The 23,956-nt window shown below is 40.8% G+C and overlaps 1 protein-coding gene across 6 annotated transcripts in view; it reads left to right on the top strand.

Annotated features, from left to right (window-relative positions):
• Window positions 1-23,956, top strand: part of LOC150063261 (uncharacterized) — a 128,271-nt gene that overhangs the window by 18,614 nt on the left and 85,701 nt on the right. For 4 of the 6 annotated variants that reach the window (XR_016535515.1, XR_016535514.1, XM_090332952.1 and 1 more), the window contains one exon: window positions 19,680-19,768. Coding sequence is in view for 4 of the 6 variants with exons in the window: in XM_090332952.1 (XP_090189078.1) it covers window positions 19,680-19,768 (89 nt within the window). In the remaining 2 variants the exon portion in view is untranslated. Of the gene's footprint in view, window positions 1-19,679; window positions 19,769-22,175; window positions 22,491-23,956 lie in introns of those variants that run through there. The other 2 variants (XM_090332949.1, XM_090332950.1) reach the window with 1 other exon arrangement.

Here is a 23,956-nt window from a genome sequence, read left to right as displayed (position 1 = left end):
GCTTAGTTTTACGTTCTTTTCAAACAGCACATTTGTTTTCAGCTCAGGAAGATGGAGTACTGTTCTATAACAGATGACAAATACAGGACTCATTCAACATCATCAAGGCCCCCGTTTTCTTTTGCTGCCACCCTTAACACCATGGCTTCCACATCATAGTCCAAAAAAGCTGCTTCACCAACTCATGCATTCCAGCAGAAAAGGGAAAGATGAAGACACAACTTAAGACATGTCTAGATGTTGCATTCTCACTTCTACTCCTGTCTTTGGTTAAGTCTGGCTCCAAAGGAGTCTTAAGAAACCAGGAAAGCATATGCCCTGGCAAAAATTATATAAGAAAAGAGGGGCTGAGAATTACAGTAATAGTACCTGTACTCTCAGATACTTGCAAATCCTAGGCAAAAGGATCACAGGAGCCCAGGAGTTCAGTACTAGCCTGTGCAACGTAGTTCAACCCTGGCTAAAAAGGAGTGGGCAGGGGGAGCAGCTGAATGGGGAATAATTGGGAGTTTCTGCTCTATGGTTTGCCAGTTCAGATTAATAATTCAAAGCGCTGAGCTAGGAGTCCATACAATTCCTTATGTGAAGAAGCCATTTTACCCCCTCCATTATTTTTTGGGTAGCACAGAAATCCCTAAAATTGTGTTTGGTTGTTGGGATAATGTATAGAGGGGTTACAGTTACATTCGTCAGGTATATTACTTCTTGAATCTTGACACCCCTTCCCATGTTTCTGTCCCCCTTTCCCTCCCTCTATCCCCTCCCAGTCATCTTGTTTTCTCCCTTCCCTATTTCAAATAAATGTATATACAATATACCAGGTAACAAAGTCAGTTATAGTAACCACATGAGATTAACCATAAGTGGAAAAAAATAACTTCACGTAGTACATTAAGAACAATCACAAAGATAAACCTCGTGCTTCCATAACCTAGAGTTCATTTCATTTAATCTCATCCTGTATTGCTGTATATACATAGCTTTTGAGGTATTGTGATCCTCTGCTAAGAGAATCCTAGATGTGTACTAATTGTTACAAATGAAGAATATGAGTCACGTGCAGGTGGCTCACACCTGTAATCCTAGCTGTTCCAAAATCAAGGATTGAGGCTCAAAGCCAGCAAGCCAGCCTGGGCAAGAAAGTCCATGTAGAGCTGTAGCTTGAGAGATTATATCAATTGCTTTATTTAAAAAAAACAAAACAAAACTGTTTTCTTGCTGTCTTCTCCAGGCTGGCCTATACTCCTGGCCTTGGCCTTAGGTTTAGGAACAGGACTATAGGTATGTACCACCATGCACAACTTGGAAAATAGTTGCATTTTATCACTCCAACCTCATCTCATATCTTGTGTGTGAAATGAAGGATGGTTGTCAAGTTGTTCATAGCATTCCTGCCTTTTACACCTGCCTTCGTAACACTTCCTCAGGGACAGTGTAGGGTGGGAAGGAAGTAGGAAACCAGATGGTCAGGGAATGTCTAGCCTAGTCAAGCTGCCAATTTACTTCCTACTTACACTCCCAAACGCAACCCTAACTCTACCACTCATCATTATCTGCTTTTATGTCCTCTCTTCTATTTGTCTTACCTGACAGGGAAATAAGAAAAAACACATTTGTAGAAGTTGAGTAAAAACTAATGTCAAAAGGCAGAGTTCCATTTCTGAATCCAAGAAAAACTTCCTGTTTTGTTAAGATTCTTCTTGGGAGCGGAAATGAGTTCTCTCGAAACCACAATGAATAATTTCACTGTATACTTAGTTTGCCTGAATTCCCAAGAGAAGGTTGGTGAGTAAGAAGAGAAAACATGGGATATCAACCCCCAATTGAGCAGGGCTCCTTCTTCCTTCCCTCTAGACCATTTCCTGAAAAAACAGTGCTAATGATGGCAGTAGGAAAGCACTGGGGACAGCCTGTCAGAGTAGCGGATAGTCATCCTTTCTCCATCTGGAGTTTCTCTTTTTACAAAAAACATTTAAAAGTTCAGCGCTAGCCTAGACTTCACTGTAGTAACAAAAGGAACCGAATCCTGGATTGTTCTAAAGTTTATTTCTTTTTTTATTAAAGAATTTATTAACATTGATTTTTACATCATATTTCAAATGATGTGTTTAACAAGTACTCAAGAAGGGAATCTCTAGATATCACTGGCACTTAGATTTTAGGCTGAGGGTTATGTCTATAGAGTCATAAGTTTTATGTATTTGTGTTTATATTTCCTGTACCATGTCCATAGCATTGGGTATGTAGCTATTGAGTCCTCACTCTTGTAATAAAATTTATTTCTTGTTTTCATTACTTAATTGAGCACTACAGATAGGTGGTAGGGTAGCAGGTAGGGACAAGAGAATTCCATTCACTATCTTTGATTGATACAGTGTTGGAGCCTTAGACTTCCACAGTCCTCACAGTAGAAGCAAACTTGTAGAAAGTTTCTACCTGCTCTCCTGTGCTTTAGCCTGGAATTGACACTTCTGACTCAGTGATTGGACAGAACAAATGACTGGGAGAGATGAGGAAGCTATACCTTTTTCATAGTAGCCTTGTAAATGCTACATGCATGCGATAACATGTTAGAGCAGCTCAGAGTCCTTAGCAGATTAAGGTTCTAAATTGTTTTTAATGTCTTAACAGGCAGGTCTTGGGTGAAAAATAGAACCCATCCCTATTTAAGGATGGGTTTTACCCTCTGGGGTTTTCTTCCTTGCAATGTTTGGTTTTGACCTAATTAACTTGTCCATAGGCGCTAGCATCTTAGCAAGGCTCTGTAGTATGTTGGGAAATTGACCTTAGCTTGAAAGCCTGGAAACCAACTAATCCATCAATAGAACCAAAAGTGTTATTTTAGATTGGTTCTGTATTTGTACCTTATGGAATTTTAAACCGTTTATATTTAAATCACAAAAATGACCACATAATATTCGAGAATTGTCCTGTGATAGGTTATTGGCTAGTATTGTACAAAATTATATTATGACTCTGGGTATGAATTTCTATAACCAGAGAGGATACTCTATTCATCTCTATAAATTAAATATCCATACACATATGACAGAGTTCTCATGAATGAACATGTATCTCTCGCCAGGTAGGGAAAGAAAGATCACCTAAAGTGACCCTATCCTGAGAATAAATGATAACTAGGTCTTGAATTTCTGTCTTCCTCTCTTGCTCCTTGTCTCGGGACATTTTTATCATTTACCGAAAAGGTCAGTGAGAACAAGAGAAATACAGATGAGTTAAAAACAGATTTCACAGTCATTTTGTTTGACTTGGCCTGCTTTGGAGCTGTTTTGTGACATATGAGGTTCTCCAAGAGGTCCTTTCCAGACATGATTTCTCCTTGGAATGACACATTATCCTCCCTTCAAATATGACCATTGTAAATTCCTGCCTGGGGAGCAGCAATTGCTTTGAATTACAGACTATTTTAATAAACCCATATGAGATTAGCAAGGCCTTATTCTGCCATTTTTCATTGAAATAGCTATAGAAATTGCTGGCATCATTCTCCTGCCTAGCATTTGACCATGCAAAGGAACACTTTTTCCACACTTTAGTTGGCTCTTTATAGTTATATGTAATAAATCTTACTGCCAATCAACACTGAACAGGAAGAAATCAGTGTTGTTTTTTGGGGGGGGTCACTTTTATTAAAGAATTTATTAACATTGATTTTTATATCATATTTCAAGTGACATGTTTAACAAGTGGTTTTTTATTTCATTTCACTTTTTTTTTTTTGGCCAGTCCTGGGGCTTGAACTCAGAGCCTGACCACTATCCCCTAAGATTTCTCAAGACTAGAGCCCTACCACTTGAGCCACAGCACCACTTCCAGCCTTTTCTATGTATGTGGTATCTAGGAATTGAACCTGGATCTTAGTGCATACTAGGCAAGCACTCCACCGCTAGGCCAAACTCCCAGCCTCCTATCATCTTATTTTTCTGTCCAATCCAGCCTAGGCTATCATCCTACTGTGCTTCTCTGAGCCATTAGGTATGACAGTCACTGTACCCAGCCATCGAGCTTTCCTGTAGCTAGGATAAAGACCCAGTCATTGGTTGAGTCTCACTTTTTTTTTGGGGGGGGGGGAGAGAACGAGATGGGGGGGTGCAGTCTGGCCTCTAATTGCAGTCCTCTTTATCCTTGCTTCCCAAGTACCTAGGATTATAGGCTTGAGCCACTAGACATAGCTCAGATATTTTTAACTATGTAAAGAAATGATACACCAAAATCTTAGAAAAACTTCCTTCCATCCATTCCAGTTGTTCTTTTCCCCATGTGAATTGTGTATCTCCAAACATCTGAGTAAAGAAAGAAAAGCTGACAGGAAATTTGAATTATAAACTTTTAGGCCTCTGATAACACAATTTATAACAGACTTTAGGTCTTCAGGATTGGTTACTTCTAAATTAAAACAAATTTAAAAAAAAAATCCCAATTTGATCCCAGAGTTTCTCATATTTGGTAAACTATGTGGGGAAATTCCACAAAATCAGCAAGCCAAATAATTTTATTTACTCTACCACTCCAACCATTTCCATTTCACTTTGCTTCAGCAGTTGTTATAAAACTGAGGTGACAGCTGGAATAAACGTAAAACCTAGGAGTTTCCCAAGAACAAACTACATGTGGGTCCTAGGTAGACAAAGAAGTCCTTTTCTTCCAAGTACAGGCCGTTGACACTGTTGAAAAATATTCTGTTTCTGTCTGCTTCATATTGCTATGTGGTGTCCACTGGCATCTCCCAGGACACTGGATTATCAAATTGTTGGGAGTTGTGCTTTGGCACAGGACTACTGCACTCTGAGTCATGAAAGCTCTAGAAAGGACTTAGGCTCAGCCCCAGCAGGCCAGTAATTTACTCCTAGGCTACAGTGAAGCTCTAAGAGCCTGCAAGTTCTCCCTCATGGCAGTTTTTCTTCTATTCCTGCTATTCAACCACCATGCAATGATCTAGTTCAGATGGTTGTTCCTGAGCTTCATTTTGCCTCATCAGGACTGGGCCCCTGCCCTTGGCTGGGTTTCTGTCCTGTCTTGCTCCTCATCAGCTACATGCTTTCCTGTCTATGCTTCCACACCCCCTTTGACTAGAGTTCTGCTGGAAATAAGTCAGTAGTTTGAGTCACACTTCATCACTAGCCCACCCCACCATCACTAATAATTGTCTGAATTAAATCCTACCTTGCCCCGATTAATTTAATCCACTTGGTTACCTCTCTAACCAATCTGGTCTAGCCTGCCAAGTTAGTCTCTTCATTCTGATTTGATCCTGTATCCTCCCTCTTGCCAAAACATTGATGTTAGCAGTAAGCAATGATTAATCAAGAGGCTTAGTCTATAAAGAATTATCTTCAGTGCTTGATGTATTAAGTTCATTTATTGTAACTACAAGGCATGGAGAAACAAAGGCTAGCAGAAATGGAGTGTCATTTGAACCTAGCTCTATTGCTAAGTAAATGCTTTTAACCCAGGTTTTCAAGACTCACTTTGTCTCTATATCATTTCTATATATAGTATGTGTTTGAGGAGAGGACCCCCTGGGACTGGGCAGAATCTCTGCTATGCTGTTTCCCAGCAGGCTTTGGATTTGAGCACAAGCTTTGGACACCATCCATTAGAAGTGATTTCTGCCCCTCATTCTTATTTATGCTTTGTTTACTTCAACTGCCTTCACTGTTAATGTAAATGTCTTACTGGCAATGAGCAATTATTATACTTGTTTATAATATGTGTGTCTGTGTGCCAGTACTGGGGCTTGAACTCAGGGCCTCACACTCTTGCTTGTTTTTCTTTGCTCAAGGAAGGATCTCTACCATTTCAGCCACAACTCCACTTCCAACTTTTTATTGGTTAACTGGGAATAAAAGCCTCCTGGATTTTTCTGCCCAAGTTGGCTTCAGATCTCCTGAGTAACTAGGTTTAAAGGCATGGGCCACTGTCACCCAGCTAAATATGCCTGTTAGCTCATGCTGTTCTCTGAGACAAATGCAGGTTTCCCCAAGTCACAATAATAGGTTAAATGGAGCGTCAGAATTATGGATCCAAGTTGGGTACTAGTGGCTCACACCTGTAATCCTAGCCACTCAGGAAGCTCAAACCTGAGGGTTGTAGTTTAAAGCCAACCCAAAGTCCATGAGACCTTTTTTTTTTTTTTTTATTTGCCAGTCCTGGGGCTTGAACTCAGAGCCACAGGACTCTTACTGCCAATTAACCACCAGAAAACCAGAAGTGGTACTGTGACTCAAAGTTGTAGATTGCTAATTTTGAGCAAAATTGCTCAGGGACGTGTCCAGGCCCTGAGTTAAAGCCCCACAATCAACGAAGACAAAGAAGGAGAAGGGAAGGGGGAGGAGGAGGAGGAAGATTATTATTCCAGGCAAGCCCCACTACCAATAAAAAAGATTCCAGGCCATGGAGGATACTTGAGCAAACTGGAAACATTTCATAGCAAGGTTTATGAGAGTAAACTAAGTTGCTTTAACCTTTGGACTTCTGCCTGTGTTTTGACATGGAGAAGCCAAGAAAGCCTAACTGAATGGATAATAAATACCACTTTTAGGAGCAACTTATTCTGGAGGAATTGCTGCTACCACTCATCTTTGGCAAAGACCAGAACCTTCTGAGTCCATTTACCAGATCTAGAATCCATTGCAAATGTGTGATTATAACCATGATATCATTTATATCACAAAGTGAATGTCACAATAAGAATAGAAACTTTGGGCTGGGAGCTTGGCCTAGCAGTAGAGTGCTTGCCTAGCATGCACAGTCTTAGGTTTGATTCCTCAGAACCATATACATAGAAGCTGAAAGTGATGCTGTGGCTCTCAAGTGGTAGAGAGCTAGCCTCCAGAAAGCTCAAGGACAGTGCTCAGACCCTGAGTTCATACCTCAGGACTGGCAAAACACAAAACTCCCACATTTGTAGGAAGTAGGTGCTTTCTCATCATACCCACGTTCCAGACTAGGAAACTGAGAACTAGAGAAGTAACTTGCCCAAAGTTGATGCTGTCAAGCAAGGAGAAAGCAAGTCTACCTCTGTGGTCTATATCCCTCACAGTTACACCAGAAGAGGCATTCCTAGGAAATGAGCAATGGAAGTTGATGCTTGGAAAGACAGAAGAATCTAAAACTTTGTGTAGGAAGATGAGCAAAGACAGATTGTCTCCATATCCCTAGGTTCCAAGCTTACTTACCAAGCGGGAACCAGGTAGAACCTGAGTGGCCTATGGTTTTCAGAACTCAAGCAAACTCTATGTGGTTTCTAAGCCATTCACAATACTTTTTAGTGACTTCAGTTTTCAACTTCAAAGCTTAGGGAAAATTAGGTACACAGACGTGAGCATTGGCAAGTTTAAAATCGTATTGCATAACTCCTTGCTTGGGACAGAATGTTTAAAAAGTCAACAAAAGGAGGAAGAAAAAAAATCCAAGATCTTAAAAAGAAATTGCATTATATGTTTCTGGTTTACTGCTGGACTCCAACTACTTCTGCCAAAAATAACACATCTTTTTTTCTAAAACTTAAACAATTTTGAATTTGCTGAGAATTTAGTGGGATTTTCAGGGGTAAAACTATTAAGTTCTACCAAGCTTTTTCAGAATATTCTAACCATGAAAAGACCTGACGCTGAAGCAATGAATGGCACCTTCCCTGAGGTGAGGAGTCCCTCTAAACTGTGTCCCAGAAATTGGCATCTGCCATGTAGTATACCCAACGGCTATTGTCCTGTGGACTAAGGATGCAAAACAATATCAGATCATGAATCTGTGGAAAGGTTTTGGGATGGAAAGCCAAACAAAGCTGGATTTACCAATGTTGTGACCATTTTGAGCCTCTCCTCATCTGTCAGATAAGTACTAAAGTACCATTTGTTGGGATTCTTTTTTCTTTTTCTTTTTTTTTTTTTGCCAGTCCTGGGCCTTGAACTCAGGGCCTTGGCACTGTTCTTGGGCTTTCTCAAGGCTAATGCCCTACCACTTGAGCCACAACACCACTTCCAGCTATTTTCTATGAATGTGGTACTGAGGAATCGAACCCAGGTCTTCGTGCATGCTGGGCAAGCACTCTACAACTAGTCCAAACTCCCGGCCCCATTCTGTGGGATTCTTGTGATTAAATGAGATATTATATGTACATTGTTCAACATAGTCACTGAAAGTATAGCTTAAGCCCTTCCACTTGGGCCAAGATTGGGTAAACAAATGATTTTTGTCCAAGAACAGACAGAAGGAAGGCACAAAGACTGACACAGCAGCAGAGGAGGGGGCTAGATCTGAGTAAGCCCTACACTTTACTGAGCTATGCTGGTTGCCTCCTACCTGGTATCTGGTGAGGAGTGACACTTAAGAGCATTTAGGACTTCATTGTGTGAGAAGCAGAAGAAAATGTTGGTTTTCAGTCCCTCCTATTCTATGTGAACAAAGCTTCCTTGCACCATCCTAAAATGTGCATTAGCCCTGAGAAAGAAAGCAAAGCCTATGCCCCATAATGATGTGGTAGGGAGGGAAGGAGAGTAAGTCCTGTCATGATCTCAAGTGGGGCTGAAGAAAATGAACACAACATTACGTTACAAGCTTGACATCAGTGGTTCATGCGTGTAATACTAGCTACCCAGGAGGCTGAGATCTAAAGATTACAGTCTGAAGCTAGCTTGGACAGAAAAGTCCCTGGGACTCTCATCTCCAATTAACTACCAAAAAAGTCAGTTCAAGAACAGACATGGAGGGACACAGAGTGAACAAATGCAGCAGTGGTATTTACTGGACACTATGTTGAAAATGAACTCTACAGCTTGTAAGTAGGAACTGGAGGGGAAAACTAGGAGTGAGGGAAGGGGTGACATTGTCTGAAAGGAAATGGACTCTTTACCTGACTTATGTAACTGTCACCCCTCTGTACCTCACCTTTATAATAACAATAACAATTTTTTTCAAAAGTTAGCTCAAGTGGTACAACATTAGCCTTGAATAAAAAAAAAATCTCAGTGACAGTGCCCAGGTTTTAAGTTCAAGCTCCAGAACTGGCACACATGAAAAAATGATTACATAACGTGTAAAAAAAAAATCCTATTGCTTGTTGTACTAAAGAACTAACACAGTTGGGCTTTTTGTTGTTTATTTTTATAAAGGTCAGGACTTTTTTATTCAGGAGATTGAGATCTGAGCATCATGGTTCAAAGCCAGCCTGGGCAGGCAAGTCTGTAAGACTGTCCTTTCCAGTTAACCACCAGAAGTGGCAGTGTTCCTCAAAGTGGTAGAGTGCTAGCTATGAGTGAAAGAGCTCAGGAACAGTGCCCAGGCCATGACTTCAAGCCCCATGACTGACAAAAAAAAAAATGTCAAGTCAAGCAGTGTCTCATGTTTGTAATCTTAGCTAGTGGACATTGGTGGAAATTGGGAGGTTCACAGATCATGATTTAAAGTCAGACCATGTAAAAAATTTACAAGACCCATGACAACCAGTGAAAACCTGACTATAGTGGCACACCCCCTGTCATTTCAGCAACACAGGAAGCATATATAAGAGTAGAACCCAGGCTACCTGGGCCTAAATATGGATCCTATTCAAAATTAGTGAGATCATATTAACTTAAAATTAATGATATGTGTGGTTTTACTGGTAGAGTATCTGTCTAGCAAGTTCAAGGCCCTGAGTTCAAACTCTAGTAACACCAAAGCCAGTTGCACAAAAATGTTTACAATTCCAGAAAGTCATACTATGTACCAAAGTATGGGCATGTGTCAGAGCCTCAGAGGTGAGAACACCCATAACTCTGGCTCAGGTTAGGCTTTGGGTGGATGAATTCCTTGTTTCAGTTGACCTTGGCCATTGCCTTGCTCTCTGCTTCCTCATTTAGCTTGCATGCCATCTCTTGCACAATTCTGTTCACAGGGAGTTTCCATGTCTTTCCCCCAAAGACTAAGAAAGCCCCCTTTTGCCTTTCATATTTTTCCAGACCACCAACTTTCCTCCTTTCCTTTCCTTTCCTTTCCTTTCCTTTCCTTTCCTTTCTTCCTTCCTTCCTTTCTTTTTTTCTTTCTTTTGTTTTCCTCTCTCTCTCTCTCTCTCTCTCTCTCTCTCTCTCTCTCTCTCTCTCTCTCTCTCTCTCTCTCTCTTTCTTTTTTTTTCTTTCTCCTTTCTGGTGTGGGAAAAGAAGCCTTGTGTATGACAAGCCAGGCTGACACTAATTTCTGAATATGTTCCTCTGTATAGTTTAACTGTAAAAGTTCAAAATAAGCATAAAGATGTGGGCATTATTTTATTTCAGCTGTGTTGACTGCCAAGTATGTGTGAGTATGAGTACTCTCAAGGATGTGTTTGTGACTTTTAAAAAAAAATTTTCAGTAGAGCTTCAAGGGGCTAGCCCTTCCACCACTCAAGAAGCTGGATGGGAGCCAGGCACTGATGGCTCATGCCTGTAGTCCTAGCTATTCAGGAGGTTGAGATTTGAAGATAGTGGTTCAAAGCTGGCCCAGGCAGGAAAGTTCATGGGACTCACATCTCCAGTTGAACACCAAAAAGCTGGAAATGGATCTATGTCAGGACTTTCACTAGTTGAGGCCATGTTTCTCTAAGCCATGGTGAGGGTGGCTAGACTAGCCATACTGGGAATGCAAGTCTTCCAATGACTCTTTTCTAGTTGAGAGACATCATAAAGGTTTCTTACACCACTGTCTGCATCTCCATCAGTGCACCGAGACCTCAGGAAACCCCTGGGCCTAGATGGCTATCTTCTGATCTCCTCTTGCTTATGTTAGAACTGCACTTCCATTCTAATCCTAGAGGCACTCCTGTATTACAGCCTATATTAGGATTCTTCAGAGAAGCAGAACCAACTGGATATATGTATATATGAAAAGAAATTATTGTTTGTTTCATGTGTGGTACTTAGGCTAGAACTCAGGGCCTTGCCCTCTTGCTTGGATTTTTCACTCAAGATTGTCATTCTACCACTTGAGCCATACTTTCACTTCCAGCTTTTTCCTGGTTAATTGACAATAAAAGACTCATTTGTTTGCATGGACTGGCTTGGAACAGAGATCCTCAAATTTGCTTTTCTCACAAATTCTCAGCTGGCATCTACCTCATGGTTAAACCAGAGAACTCTCATACCCTCAAAGTTAGTTCCTTAGCAACTTTCTACCTCCCAGGACTACCAGCATCTTAGTCAGCCACCATCTCACTTGCTCCCACCACATGTTCCAAATGTCCTGAGTCCATGTGCATGGTTGAGTTGAGCCATAGTGATATTAGTCATGTTTATTGTTGATTGAAAACAGGGTAAGTTGTTACTAGGGCCCCACTGTGGTTTTTGACTTCACAATTGCTCATAACTATAACAAGACTATTTAAAAGATCAAAATAGAAACTGTATAAAGTAAGAGTAGACAGGATGGGAGACCAAGACTCTTCCTCCTTGGTAATACAAAATGATTTGTCTCAGCTGGAACTAAGCCATGGACATGTCCCCCTCAGTGTTGCTTGTTTTATTTTGTTTTTGTGACTGAGTCTCATCATTTAACCCAGCCTGGACTAAAATTCAGTGTATAAAGCCCAGTCTGGCCTTGAACTTTATTTTTCCTGCCTTAGCCTCTCAAGTGCTTGGATTATAGGTGTGTACCACTACCCCCAGTCCATTCTCTCTCTTAAATAGCAATTTTATGGAGATACAATTCACATTCCATTTAGTTAGCCCATTTAAAATGCACAATTCAATGGTTTTAGTGCAGTCATAAAACTGTGCAAACATCACCATGAATAATTTTAGGACATTTTCCTCCTTCCAAATTCTCCAAGCCTTAGGCAACCATGAATTTACTTTTTGTTTCTAGGGATTTACCCATTTTAGGCATTTTATGTGAATAACTTGTTACAGATTTTTATTTAGGTAAACTGAGTTTAGATCTTGTCATGACAGCAAGAAAAATCCAATGACTCACTTCATGAGGAAAGTTGGCCACATTTTATACCTTCATGGCAACAGCAGAAAGGCAACAAAGCATTAACAAAGATAGCAGGTCTGGATTCCATCAGCGCTCAACAGACACAAGTCTCAGATGCCATGTCAAATTGACTTCCAATCAAATGAAAGCCTAACAGGACGTCATAAGGCAAAGCAAATGCTGTCATGTAGAGACCCTGAACAATTCAGTCTGGAAATCCAGGGGGCAAATTTCCTACAGGCTAAAGGTATCCTCTTATGCACCTTTCTTTGGGAATTACTTCTCTCACTATTTGTAATTTCCCTCCCCGGGAGTTTTGGTAAATATGAAATGTCCCAGTCTTGATTAGAGAAGACACTGACTATGTAAAATTAAGCATGATTTTTTAGAGTAATCACAGGATCAGAGATTTGCCACACCATTTAGAACCCCAAATCTGCTCACTTACAATGTTGTATGATTTAAAGATGACATGAAAGTGCTCAAAATTGGAGTACCTACTTTGAAAGGATGAGAGAAACTTATTATTAGCCAGATCTCTCTCTCATTCTCCCCCCCCCATCTCTCTTGGATTATGGCTTTGCTTTCTCAGAATTTGAGAATTATACAATGTTGCCTCAAAAGAAATGTAACACCAGAGTTGAAGGATCCTTTGGCAAGTGCATGAGGTCAATCAAGGACTTGCCTTTGCTACAAGGCTTAAGATAAACTACAGTGTAAAGATTAGAGGAGGCTGCTTCACTGGGAAAGGTACTACCTACATCAGTAAACTTGAGCTTAAAGGGAAAAAGTGACTGCCTTTATTTATATAAGGAAAATGACTGAAATAAGAAAGGAGGATGGAGAATATTCAAGACAGTGGCTTGTTCCAAGCACTGTTTAGAGGGAAACAGTTCTCTGTAAAAGGCTCTATTGATGTCAAAAACCTTGTACAGAAATAAAGACCTTAGCTGCTACTATATCTTTTGTAGAAATTTATAACTTACTTTGTATCCCCTCAAAAAAATGTCTCATTACCTTTTTAGATAGCCCCACACTATAGAAATGATAAAAATAAGTCACTTGGTTTAGCTAGCCAATTAAACAAGTAGACAAACATATCCTAATAAAGGGAAAAATTAAACTTTAATAATGACTGCAAATACTGCCGCTTTCTGTTACATAACCTTTCACTAGTGGGGGTTATATAACCCCACTACAGGAGGCTAGCTCACTGGAAAAAGTGGTTGCCCTATTGCTCCTCATCTCCCTATTCTAATCTGGGGCAGGGCTGGATGGAGTGGGGCAGGTGGGGGGGTGGTGAGTGAACATGTGTTTTCTTTTCCCTATTCTCCTTTGCACTTGGCATACACAAGCCAGTAGGCACTCTATCACTGTTGGCTTATAGATTGAAGTTGGAAGCATACAAGCAGGCAAAGAAGAGACAAGATGGAAAGCAAATATCTTCTAAATTTCCAAATCAGCTTGCTATTTATCAATGCTGGATTGAAGTACTGTGAGACTCATCCAAGACCAAAAAGAATTTAAGAAAATTAATCCTATGCAATATATTGCACATCTTAGTGAATTAAAGCAAAGTCACTGTTAAAATAAATTTGCATCCTAATAAAACATCTATATAATTTCTTGAAATAATCCAGAAAAGTTTCTTTTTTTGGGAGGGGTAAATAAAAAGGTATTGAATTATGTGAAATATTGTATTTGTCAGCAGTCTATCACTATAACAAAATACCAGAGCCAATTCACTTACAAAAACAATAGTTGTGGTGCTGGGAATCGCAACCCCAAATCAAGCTCTTGAAGGTTGCATATCACCATGAGAACAGATGGCAGACCCAATTCATGGGTTTCATCAAAAAGGAAGTGACAAGGTCCAATAGACCACCCTGTGACCAAGCCCTAAAAACAGGCCTTTGGGGAAACACTCATCATATCTTAGCAAATACAAGCACTGAATGATAACACTCATGTATGCAATTTTTTAAAAAAATGTCATAGTGGGGATTGGGAGTTTGGCCTAGTGGTAGAGTGCTTGCCTAGCATGCACGAAGACCCAGGTTCGATTCCTCGGTACCACATACATAGAAAAAAAAAGCCGAAGTGGTGCTGAAGCTCAAGTGGTAGAGTGCTAGCCTTGAGAAAGTCCAAGGATAGTGCTCAGGCCCTGAGCCCAAGCCTAGGACTGGCCAAAAAAAAAAATGTCTGATGGTTGCCAGAGATAGAGGAGAGCAGAGAGGAGGGAGGGGGTGGGGAGAAGTTGATTAATGGGTACTGGGGGTGGGGAGAAGTTGATTAATGGTTACTGAGTTACAGTGGCTGTTGCACTAGGCTGAATACAGATAAAAATGATGTATTATATACTTTAAAAAAGCTAGAAGAGCCAGGTACCAACAGCTTAATACCAACAGCCTGGAGAGGAAAGTCCTTGAGACTTTCCTCAATAAACCAATAAAAACTCAAAAGTTGAGGCATGGCTCAGATGGTAGACAGCCAGCTTCAAATGAAAAAGCTGAAGGACAGAGCCCAGGCCGTAAGTTCAGGTTCTGGTACTGGTAATAAATAAATAAATACATGTTTGAAACATCACATAGTCTTGTATTGATGTGTACAGTTTTTATACATTTATGTTTCAGTTAAAAGTAAACCTCAGCACTAATGGCTCATGCCTGTAATCCTAGCTACTCAGGAGGCTGAGATCTGAGAATCACAGTTTGAAACCAGCTTGTGCAGGAAAGTGTATGAGAGACTCTTATCTCCAGTAAACTAACCTCTACAAAGAGGCTTAAGGACATCCCTCAGGCCCTGAGTTCAAGCCTCAGGACCAGTTTTTATTTTTTTTAAGAGAAGTAAATTAATGTGAATATCTAAATATATATATATATATATATATGCATGAAGATAACACAAGAACTCTCACTGAAAGCTGTTAAACAGTAAAGGGCAGGGGATAGAAGAGCAATAAGGATTATTCTAATTAAAGTACTTCATATGCACATGTAAAATACTGTGGTGAATCCCCTTGGTACCAATTAATATAGACTAAAAAAAAGTGACCAGAGTTAAAGAAGCTGGTGGGGGAGGGGTGCGATATCTGCAGGAAGAGAGCATATATGAAAATGGATACAATCAAAGTACTTTATATGCATGTATGAAAATAAAACAATGAAACAATTGACTTTTTTAGAGGGGGATATAAGAGAGAATGATAGGGTAAGGTTAATGGGGTATGTTATATGAATTAAGGGTTACAACGAAACCACCCCCTTGTATAACTTATATACACTCATTGAAAATCTTTGAAAAATTAAACAGAAAAGACCAGTGTTTACTGGAGATCCTACTTTTCTTTCTTTTTCACAGACCTATACTATTCCATTATGTGGATGTGTTCTATAGCTGGACATTGGGTTTTTAGTGTTTTGCCGTCACATAACATGTGCTTGTAGCTTTTCTTGCATGACAGAGAAAATTTGGGGTGAAATTTGACTGCCAGAATCCTATATCCAATCCCTGTCTCAAAATGGGTTATTTCTGATTTGGAGAGGGGAAGGGAAAGCACAGAAATGGTGGGACAAAGGTGAACCCATTCATAGTGACCCTCACTGGATACTATGTTGGAAATGTATAGAAATTACAGGGAGGAACATTGGAAGGGGGAAAGCTGGGAAAAATGAGGGAGGGGATGACACTGTTCCTGACGCATGTAATGGTAACCACCTGTACATCACCTTTACAATAACATTTAAAATAAAAATAAAGACACAAGAGAAGTACATGGGCAAAAAGAGGGGCTATTTCTATAGTTTACCTTCATCATTAAAGTATTGCATCTCATTTTGCTTGAGAAATATGGCATGAATAACTCAAGTTCCAAAAAAAATCCTTGGTTTAGGGAATTATTATTCAACCACATTCTCTTCTTCCTTCCCAACAAGACTGGACAAGGATGACGTGAGTGTTTCAGGTTCAACATTCAGTAGATCTACTTCCCCGTGGGCACCATCTTCCCTCTGGCTATGTAGATAGAAAGCTATCTGTTCCATTTTAATTTTTCTTTTTCTTTTGGTGATATCAGAGATCAAACCCAGGGCCTTGTACATGCTAGGCAAGAGCAGTGCACCAAGCCACATCCCTAGCTCTGGAGAAAATGTGTGTGTATTGTGTGCCAGACATTACCAGCAGATCCATTTAGAGAAATCATGCAGAACAGACAGAGATGTCTCTGGTGTGATTAATAAGCGATAGCTAGAAATAATAATAGTAATGCTAACTTTCATGATCACTTACTATTGAGCCAAGCACTAATTGTACTTAATGGGTATTGACGAGGTTCTCCTTCAGCCCTGAGGTTTCCTTTTTTCCAAGTTCTCCCTAGCTTTTGATACACTCCTCCCCAGGAAGAGGAGGTGTTGGCAAAGAGTGTGGAAGGAAATGACTTGGGGTGGGAAATGGGAATGTCCAGCTCAGCTCTTTTCTTTATCCAGTGGCCAGCCAACACTTTCAACAGCACACTTTAGGTTCTGTTCCCCAGGCTCTGCTGTTTACAAGGACAGTTCCCAATTGAGATGATTACCTTGTCTAATTCTGGGGTTCAGTTACCCATAAATATAGACCTCTAATTCCTGTGTAAGACCTATTGGTGACACAGTAGATATTTTGGTCTTAGTTGTTTTCGTTTCATCTTTCCTGTCCCTTTACTCAGAATGTCAGAGAAGATGGGCTATCTTCAGTACATTCTCCTGAATCCGAACGCTATTAACTTCTAAAATCCTAATGAGAATTCCATTAGAAAAGTACTCTTACTATCTTCCAATGTGGAAACAATCACCCTCATTTGGCCTTTCTATTGAAGAGAGATAAATATTTGCCCTTAGCCCAGGATCTGATGAAATTAAAGCAAAGTGTTGGCAAATTGTTGAATCTATATAGACACAGAAGGAGGCTCTGGCTTTGACATCCACTGGCATTAAGACGGATCCTTTTTGGATTTCCGGTTCCTGTGTAAGTAAAATGAAGGGTGGGACTGACCTCTACAGATCTTTCCTGCTTTGATATTCTGACTGTGAACCATTGATGATTAACTATTGACAGCTTCCCCCTGGCTTCCTGTGTGTCACTGAGAACTCTTAGATGCTGACTTTCCCCAGATTGAGCTAGGCCTTGCCCCTGGGGTACAGAAGCTCATTGGGCTCAGTACGCTGATGTTTGCTGCTGTGTTGCCGTTGGTTGCCACAGCAACATAGTGCCTTTCCCTTCCCCTACCTCACTTCTGTTTCTGAGAACAAATGAACTGTGGTCTACTCCAGTCTGCCAGTACAGAGACCCTCACCAGTCTAAAGGCTTTGCCTGTCCATGCTTTCTCACAAGCCCCAGGTGAGAGGGAAAGAGCCCACTGACTGTGAGTCAGTATAGGGACTCTAAGAACTGAAGTGAATGCCAACTCTCCATTGGGTCAACATTGGGGGAAAAGAAATTTCGGGCTCAGTACTAAGAAACTGATTGAAGACAGTGAGTTCTTAGTGTTTGTGAACAGGCATCTCTGTGTGCTGATTTGGTTGAGAAAGCCTGTCATTTGAAAATGATTAGCTGCATGCAATCCAGTTTAATCACCGGGTTAGGGTGGTTGACAAAGATCCTGGGATAGGCCTTTGATAAGTTTTATCTGATTTTGAAACTCTGTGGTTTCACACCGGAAAAGAGCAAAATAGGCAAGAACAAGAAGTGGAAAAAACATCATGACCTAATGGAAACTACCCTTTGTTCACCTGCATCCCTCCAAAACAACTGTCAGATTAGCCCAGTTAACGTCCTTCTAGGTACTATTCATCAGAATTTGTCAATGAAGTGGATTCTCCAATCACTGGGAAAAGCATTCCAAAGTCACTCTTCAGGGACTGTGTGGTTGTCTCCTCACCTCCATGACAAAACCCACCCTCTTTTGCACACCTAAAAGAAACTGCATTGGGGTGGGGAAAATTGAGAGAAAAAAGGTCTTTAAATATTTATAATCCTGATTATTTGGGGAACAAAAATCAGGAGGATCAATGATTACGGCCAATCTGGGCACAAAATAATTCCAGAGACTACGTGTTGGCCAATAAAAGCTGGGCCTGGTGGTTTACATGTGTCATCTGTATTGAGATGGAAGTATAAATAGGACGATCATAGTCTAGGCATTCCCAGAATCTGTTTTAAAAATTATCTTAACAGTGTCCAGGCCCTGAGTTCAAGCCTCACAACCAACACCAAAATTATATTACTAGCCAGGTGGTTAGTAATCCTAGCTATTTAGAAGGCTGAGATCTGAGAATCACAATTTGAAGACAGCTCAGGCAGGAAAGTGTCCATCACCAATTAAACAACAAAAAGCTAAAAGTGGACCTGTGGTTCAGACCATAAAGGTTTAGCCCTAAATAAAAAAAAAAAAAAAAAAAAAAACACACCTCAGAGACAGCATCCAGGATCTGAGTTCAAGTCCTAGGACTGACACAGATACAAAAAATAGTATGTTAAAGCCAAAAGGACTAGCTGAATTGGTCTGGAAGTAGAGCACTTGCCTAAAATGTGGAAGGAGTGGAATTTAAGCCCCAGTGCTGCCCCCTCTCCCAAAATAAAAGATATTTTTCTGTTTCTCTGTCTTTCTGTTTGTCTATCTAGATTGTGTGTGTGTGTGTGCGTGTGTGTGTGTGTATGTAAGTACTAGGGCTTGAATTCAGGTTCTTGGCAGCAGCTTTCTATTTACATGCTCTATCAGAACCCTTAGGAACTGCAAAACCTGTACTTTCAAAATCTAGACCTCAAGAAACAAGGCCCAGCTTATCCAGATCTTACTTTCCTTCTGGACAGTCATCCTGGTGGGCTTTCCTATCTGAGATTTCTGAGTATTTGTGGACACTATTTCACAGCAGAGCCTGAGGAGGGAAGCCCCAGGGAGGAAGCCCAGAAGGCACTTGCCCGGAGTACAGAATTTAAAGACTCACCAAGGGCCGGGAGTTTGGCCTAGTGGTTAAAGTGCTTGCCTAGCATGCATGAAGACCCGGGTTCGATTCCTCGGTACCACATACATAGAAAAAAAAGCCGGAAGTGGTGCTGAGGCTCAAGTGGTAGAGCTCTAGCCTTGAGAAAGTCCAAGGACAGCGCTCAGGCCCTGAGCTCAAACCCAGGACTGGCAAAAAAAAAAAAAAAAAAGACTCACCAAAACACACACAAAATAAATGATATCATTATTCTTTTTAATGGCTGCATTTTTAAAATATTCATCATGGCTACCGAGTTTTTTGGCACCACTATGAACATTGTATCTTATTGGAGTCTTCTCCAGCTTATTCTAGTCTTAGTATTCAAAAAGCAGAATACATTCATCTTAGCTCCCATCTCTTAATTGCGCTGGTGTCACCTCTGCCAATAACTTTTGAAAACCCCCTGAAAGAAGGTGGGTAAGCTGGGAGCTTTGGCTCAAGTGGTAGAATACTAGCCTTGAACTGAAGAGCTCAGAGGTAGCAACCAGGCTCAGAGTTCAAGCCCCACAACAGACAAAAAAAGCTACATATGTGGCTTGCTTTAAGAAAGCCAGGCAAACAGATAGGCAAGGGGCCAAGTGTATTGTTCCAAAGTTTCCATGGGCCTTGGACAGCCCTTGGGGTCTGTGGCTTGGTGATCAGAGGTGTAAAAGGTTTCTAAACAATCGGAGGCTTTGATATGATTGCCAACACCTACATTTTCCCTTCTAGGAAGGATGCCATCAAGAGCCACACCACCTTCCGGTGCAGAAGTGAGGAAGTTGCTGATGCTGGTGGGGGCAGGTCCTCTGAGAGCAAAGGTTAGAAGCACAGAAGACATTCTTATCCAGGCTGTCTTTTCCTTCTGGTACACTGACAGTTTGTAATTTTTGTTGTTGTTGTTGTTGTTCTAGTCCTGGATCTTGAACTTAGGGCCTGGGCTTTGTCCCTGGACTTTTTTTTCTTTGTACTCAAGGCTAGTGCTCTACTCCTTGACCAGTACTTACGGACTTTTCTGTTTGGACTGGCCTCAAACCCAAGATCCTCAGATCATACTTAGCCTCCTGAATAGCTAGATTTACAGGTGTGAACCATTGGCACCTGACAGTAAGTACTCTTAAAACCAATATTCAGTAGTAAACTATTTTCTGCAGAGATCGTAGCAAAGACACACTAATGTTTTTTGGTCGTGGGGCTTGAACTATGGGCCTGGGCTCTGTCCCTGAGCTCTTTAGTTCAAGGCTGCCATCTTACCCCTGGAACCACAGGCCCACTTCCCATTTTTCTAGTGGTTAACTGGAGATAAGAGTCTCATGTTCTTTAGTGCCCAGACTGGCTTTGAACTGAGATCCTTGGATCTCGGCCTCTCAAGTAGCTAGGATTACAGGTGTGAGCCACCACCCCTGTCTGAGACACATTAATTTTCAATTCAAATAAAATTGATAGAGCACTCTGTACAGGACACCGGGAGTTGCTCTATCCACTTGATGTGAGTGACAGGAGGAAAAATGAGTTTACTATACTAAGAACAGGAGGCAGGAGAACAGAAGGCACCTCCTTCAGTTCAGGTCTTCCTTCAAGTTCCGGACCTGCAACGGAGTAAAAGCAGGACTCAGTGCAAGCTCTTTCCTGGAATTATTTGAGAGACATGTAGGAAGACATGAGAGGGTTCGGAAAGCACTCTTCACTTTAGAGTTAGAGGCAGTGACTGTAATCAGGTCTGATTTGCAAAGGTCTTATTGCAGAACTCTAGGGGACAGCATTATTCCAGGTCACAGTATACTACTCAGAGGCACTGGAGAGGATTGAGAAAGTTCTGTCTTGTCCAGTGAAGATGATTTCTGAGGGTGAATGAGAGACCGGGAAGCATGGGGGAGGTGTGTCCTTGAGGGTATTGGGTGTGCACGTAGGGGCTGTGTTCACATATTCTACCAACTTGTGCAATGGGAAGAGGTGTCCAGATCGATCTTACCTTTGGATCCCTGGCCAGAGCAGGCCTTACATTTAGGAGCTGGTCTGGTTTTGTGGCCATGGCCCAGGTTCAGATTGTCTAATGAGAGGGGTGCTGGGTACCCAGAGTTCCAGTTTCCCTGGGAGAGATAAACAATTCTACTTATTCTCTTTAATGTGCTGAACAGGGGAACTGGCCCTTAGAGCTAATCATTGATTTCAAGGCCAGAGGGCAAGAATGATTAGGAATCCTCTCTTTTAAGCAGTGAGAGAACATTTATGCAACACACACACACACACACACACACACACACACACATTGTTCTATTGATTTACTTATTTATTTTTTGCGCAAGTCCTGGGAATTGAACTCCGGGCCTGCGTGCTATCTATCCCTTAGCTTTTTTGCTCAAGGCTAGTGCTCCATCAATTGAGCCACAGCTCCTCTTCTGACATTTTGGTGGTTAATTGGAGATAAGAGTATCATGGACTTTCCTACTGGGGCTGGTTTTGAACTGTGATCCTCAGATTTCAGCATTCAGAGTACCTAGGATTATAGGCATGAGCCACCAGTGCCCAGCCCTATTTCTTTTTAATTACAACTCTGAGAGTTTCTACATTCACATTATCCAGGTGGGCAAGTATACAATCAATAAATGGAAAAGGTAAGATTTGAATATATTTTTACTTGGGACAAAAATACTTGAGAAGCTTGACTTGTGAAAGAGTAACTCCTTGATACAACACCTTAACCATCACAATTCAAAGTTTCTGAAAAGGAACTAAAAGGAAAAATATACCCGAGATAAATCAACTTATAACTTTTTTTTTTCTCTTAGTTTCAAAGGTCTCAGTTTGTGATCTCTTGGTGTCATCCTTTTGGGGCCTAGAGTAAGGCAGTAGATATATCACAGCAGGAGGCATATGGTGGAGCAAAACTGCTCATCTCGTGATGGCCTGCTGGAAAGCCAAGAGAAAGGATCTGAAGTTTCAATAAACCTTTCAAGGGTATGCCTCCAGTGACCTAACTTCCTCTCACTGGCTTCCATCTCCGAAAAGTTCCATCATATTCCAATTGCACTACAGGCTTAGGACTAAGATTTTAGCATATGGCCTTTGGGAAGAGTTTTTCTTCTTTTAAGCAGTGACTACTTTTGTTTTTGGTTGACAAACCAAGGCTTTGGTTTGGGCAGAGTGGTACAATATTGACTGAATAGAAGGCACATTTACCTTTTTAATGGTGTCCTGTCCTCACTTACTTTCCTCTACTCTTTGCAGACACTGCTTTAGAAGTATTTTATGTGGTAATGATGGACCCCTCGTGTCCAGCCTCAGTGCTGAAGTGTTCTGAAGTACTGCAGCTGCCTGTTGTGTTACAAGAATGGGTGATCCAGTGCCTTATTGTTGGAGAAAAGAATTGGATTCAAGTAACATTCGAAATACAAACATGATTGGGTTTCTCACTAAAGATACTTGATCTTACCAGGTTTATTCCTTGCTGTTGTGAAATTGTGTATTAATCAGGTTTTAATCATGTCTTTCAACTAGATTTTAAACATGTTTTATATATAAATTGATTATTTTTTAACTGTATTTGAATGATTTTTATTTTCTAGAATAAAATCCAGTGAAAATCAAGATAGAATCAAAGATACTGTCACACGATGTTCATTAACAAATAGATCTTGAAGAAAGCAGAGTCTAGAAAGACTATAAGCAAAAAAGCAGAGCTATGGGGGTGAATACTTTAATGCCTCATCCTCCTCTTTTTAGTCTCATGCATAAAGATAGCATCTGATCTCCTGGTGGAACAAAGTCAGTTCATTTATGCCGTTCCTACTACTGATGGCTATACTGATTATAGCTTCCTGGTAGGAGCCACATGCACAGATTATTTATCTGGATCTTGTACAGTTTTGTTTGCTGAACTTTTATAATAAATAAATGTTGGTTGTAGTAACTAGTATTTCTTCATGTTTCTTTGAACTTAATCTCAAAACATATGGCCAATATATTAAATTTTCTGAGTTTTTTTTAAACAGGCAGTTCATTTTTAGAAGGATTAGTCAACAGAAGTAACTATTTAAGAATGATTTTTTGGGCTAGGAATGTGACATAATGGTAGAGTGCATTCTCAACATGTATGAAGCCTTAGGTTGGATTCCTCAGAACCATATAAACACAAATTGCTGGCAATAGTGCTGTGGCTCAAGTGGTAGAGTGCTAGCCTTGAGAAAAAGAAACTCAGGGACAGTGCCTAGGCCCTAACTTTAATCCCTAGGTGTGGCAAAACAACAACCCCCCCCCCAAAAAAAAAATACCCCTTCAAAACCAAAATTGGAAGTGGCACTGTGGCTCAGATGGTAAAGTGCTAGCCTTAAACACAGAGTCTCAGGGATAGCTCCCAAGCTTTGAGTTCAAGCTCTACAACCAACCAACCAACCAACCAACCAACCAAAACCAAAAAACAAAACACAAAAACTTTATTCTATGGTATCCTTGTTAAAAGTTCGCCCAGGCTGGGTGTTGGTAGTTCACACCTGTAATTCTAGCTACTCAGGAGGCTGAAATATCTGAGACTTACCTCTAATTAACCACAAAAGACTGGAAATAAAACTGTGGCTCAAGCGATAAAGCACTAGGCTACAAAAGGCTCAAGGATAGTGCCAGGGCCCAGTACCAGTACATAAACACACACACGCACACATACACACACACACACACAGACACACACACACACGTAAAATTCTCTTTCTATCTCACTGACATCATTCTAATCCAAGATATCTACTTCCTGACAAATTTCTCTGTGCCACTTTCACATTCCTTGGACTTCCCTTCTCCATCTCTCTATCACTTATGATACTGAGGTTTAATTAAGGGCCTCATGCTTGCTAGGCTTGTGACTTGCTTGACCCCCATACCTCCAGTCTTAATCTTGTGTTACTTTTAGGTTAGGGCTTCACCACTGAGTTGTGATCTTCTTTTTAGGCTTCCCATTGTTTCTGGGATCACAAGTATAGCATCTCACCTCACTTCTTTCTGTAGAGATGAACTTT

The sequence above is a fragment of the Megascapheus bottae genome, chromosome 5 (assembly GCF_031878675.1).
Source record: "Megascapheus bottae isolate mThoBot1 chromosome 5, mThoBot2.hap1, whole genome shotgun sequence".
NCBI lineage: Eukaryota > Metazoa > Chordata > Mammalia > Rodentia > Geomyidae > Megascapheus > Megascapheus bottae.
The sequence above is the reverse complement of the archived record's forward strand: the minus strand, read 5'-3'. Positions and strand labels throughout refer to the sequence as shown.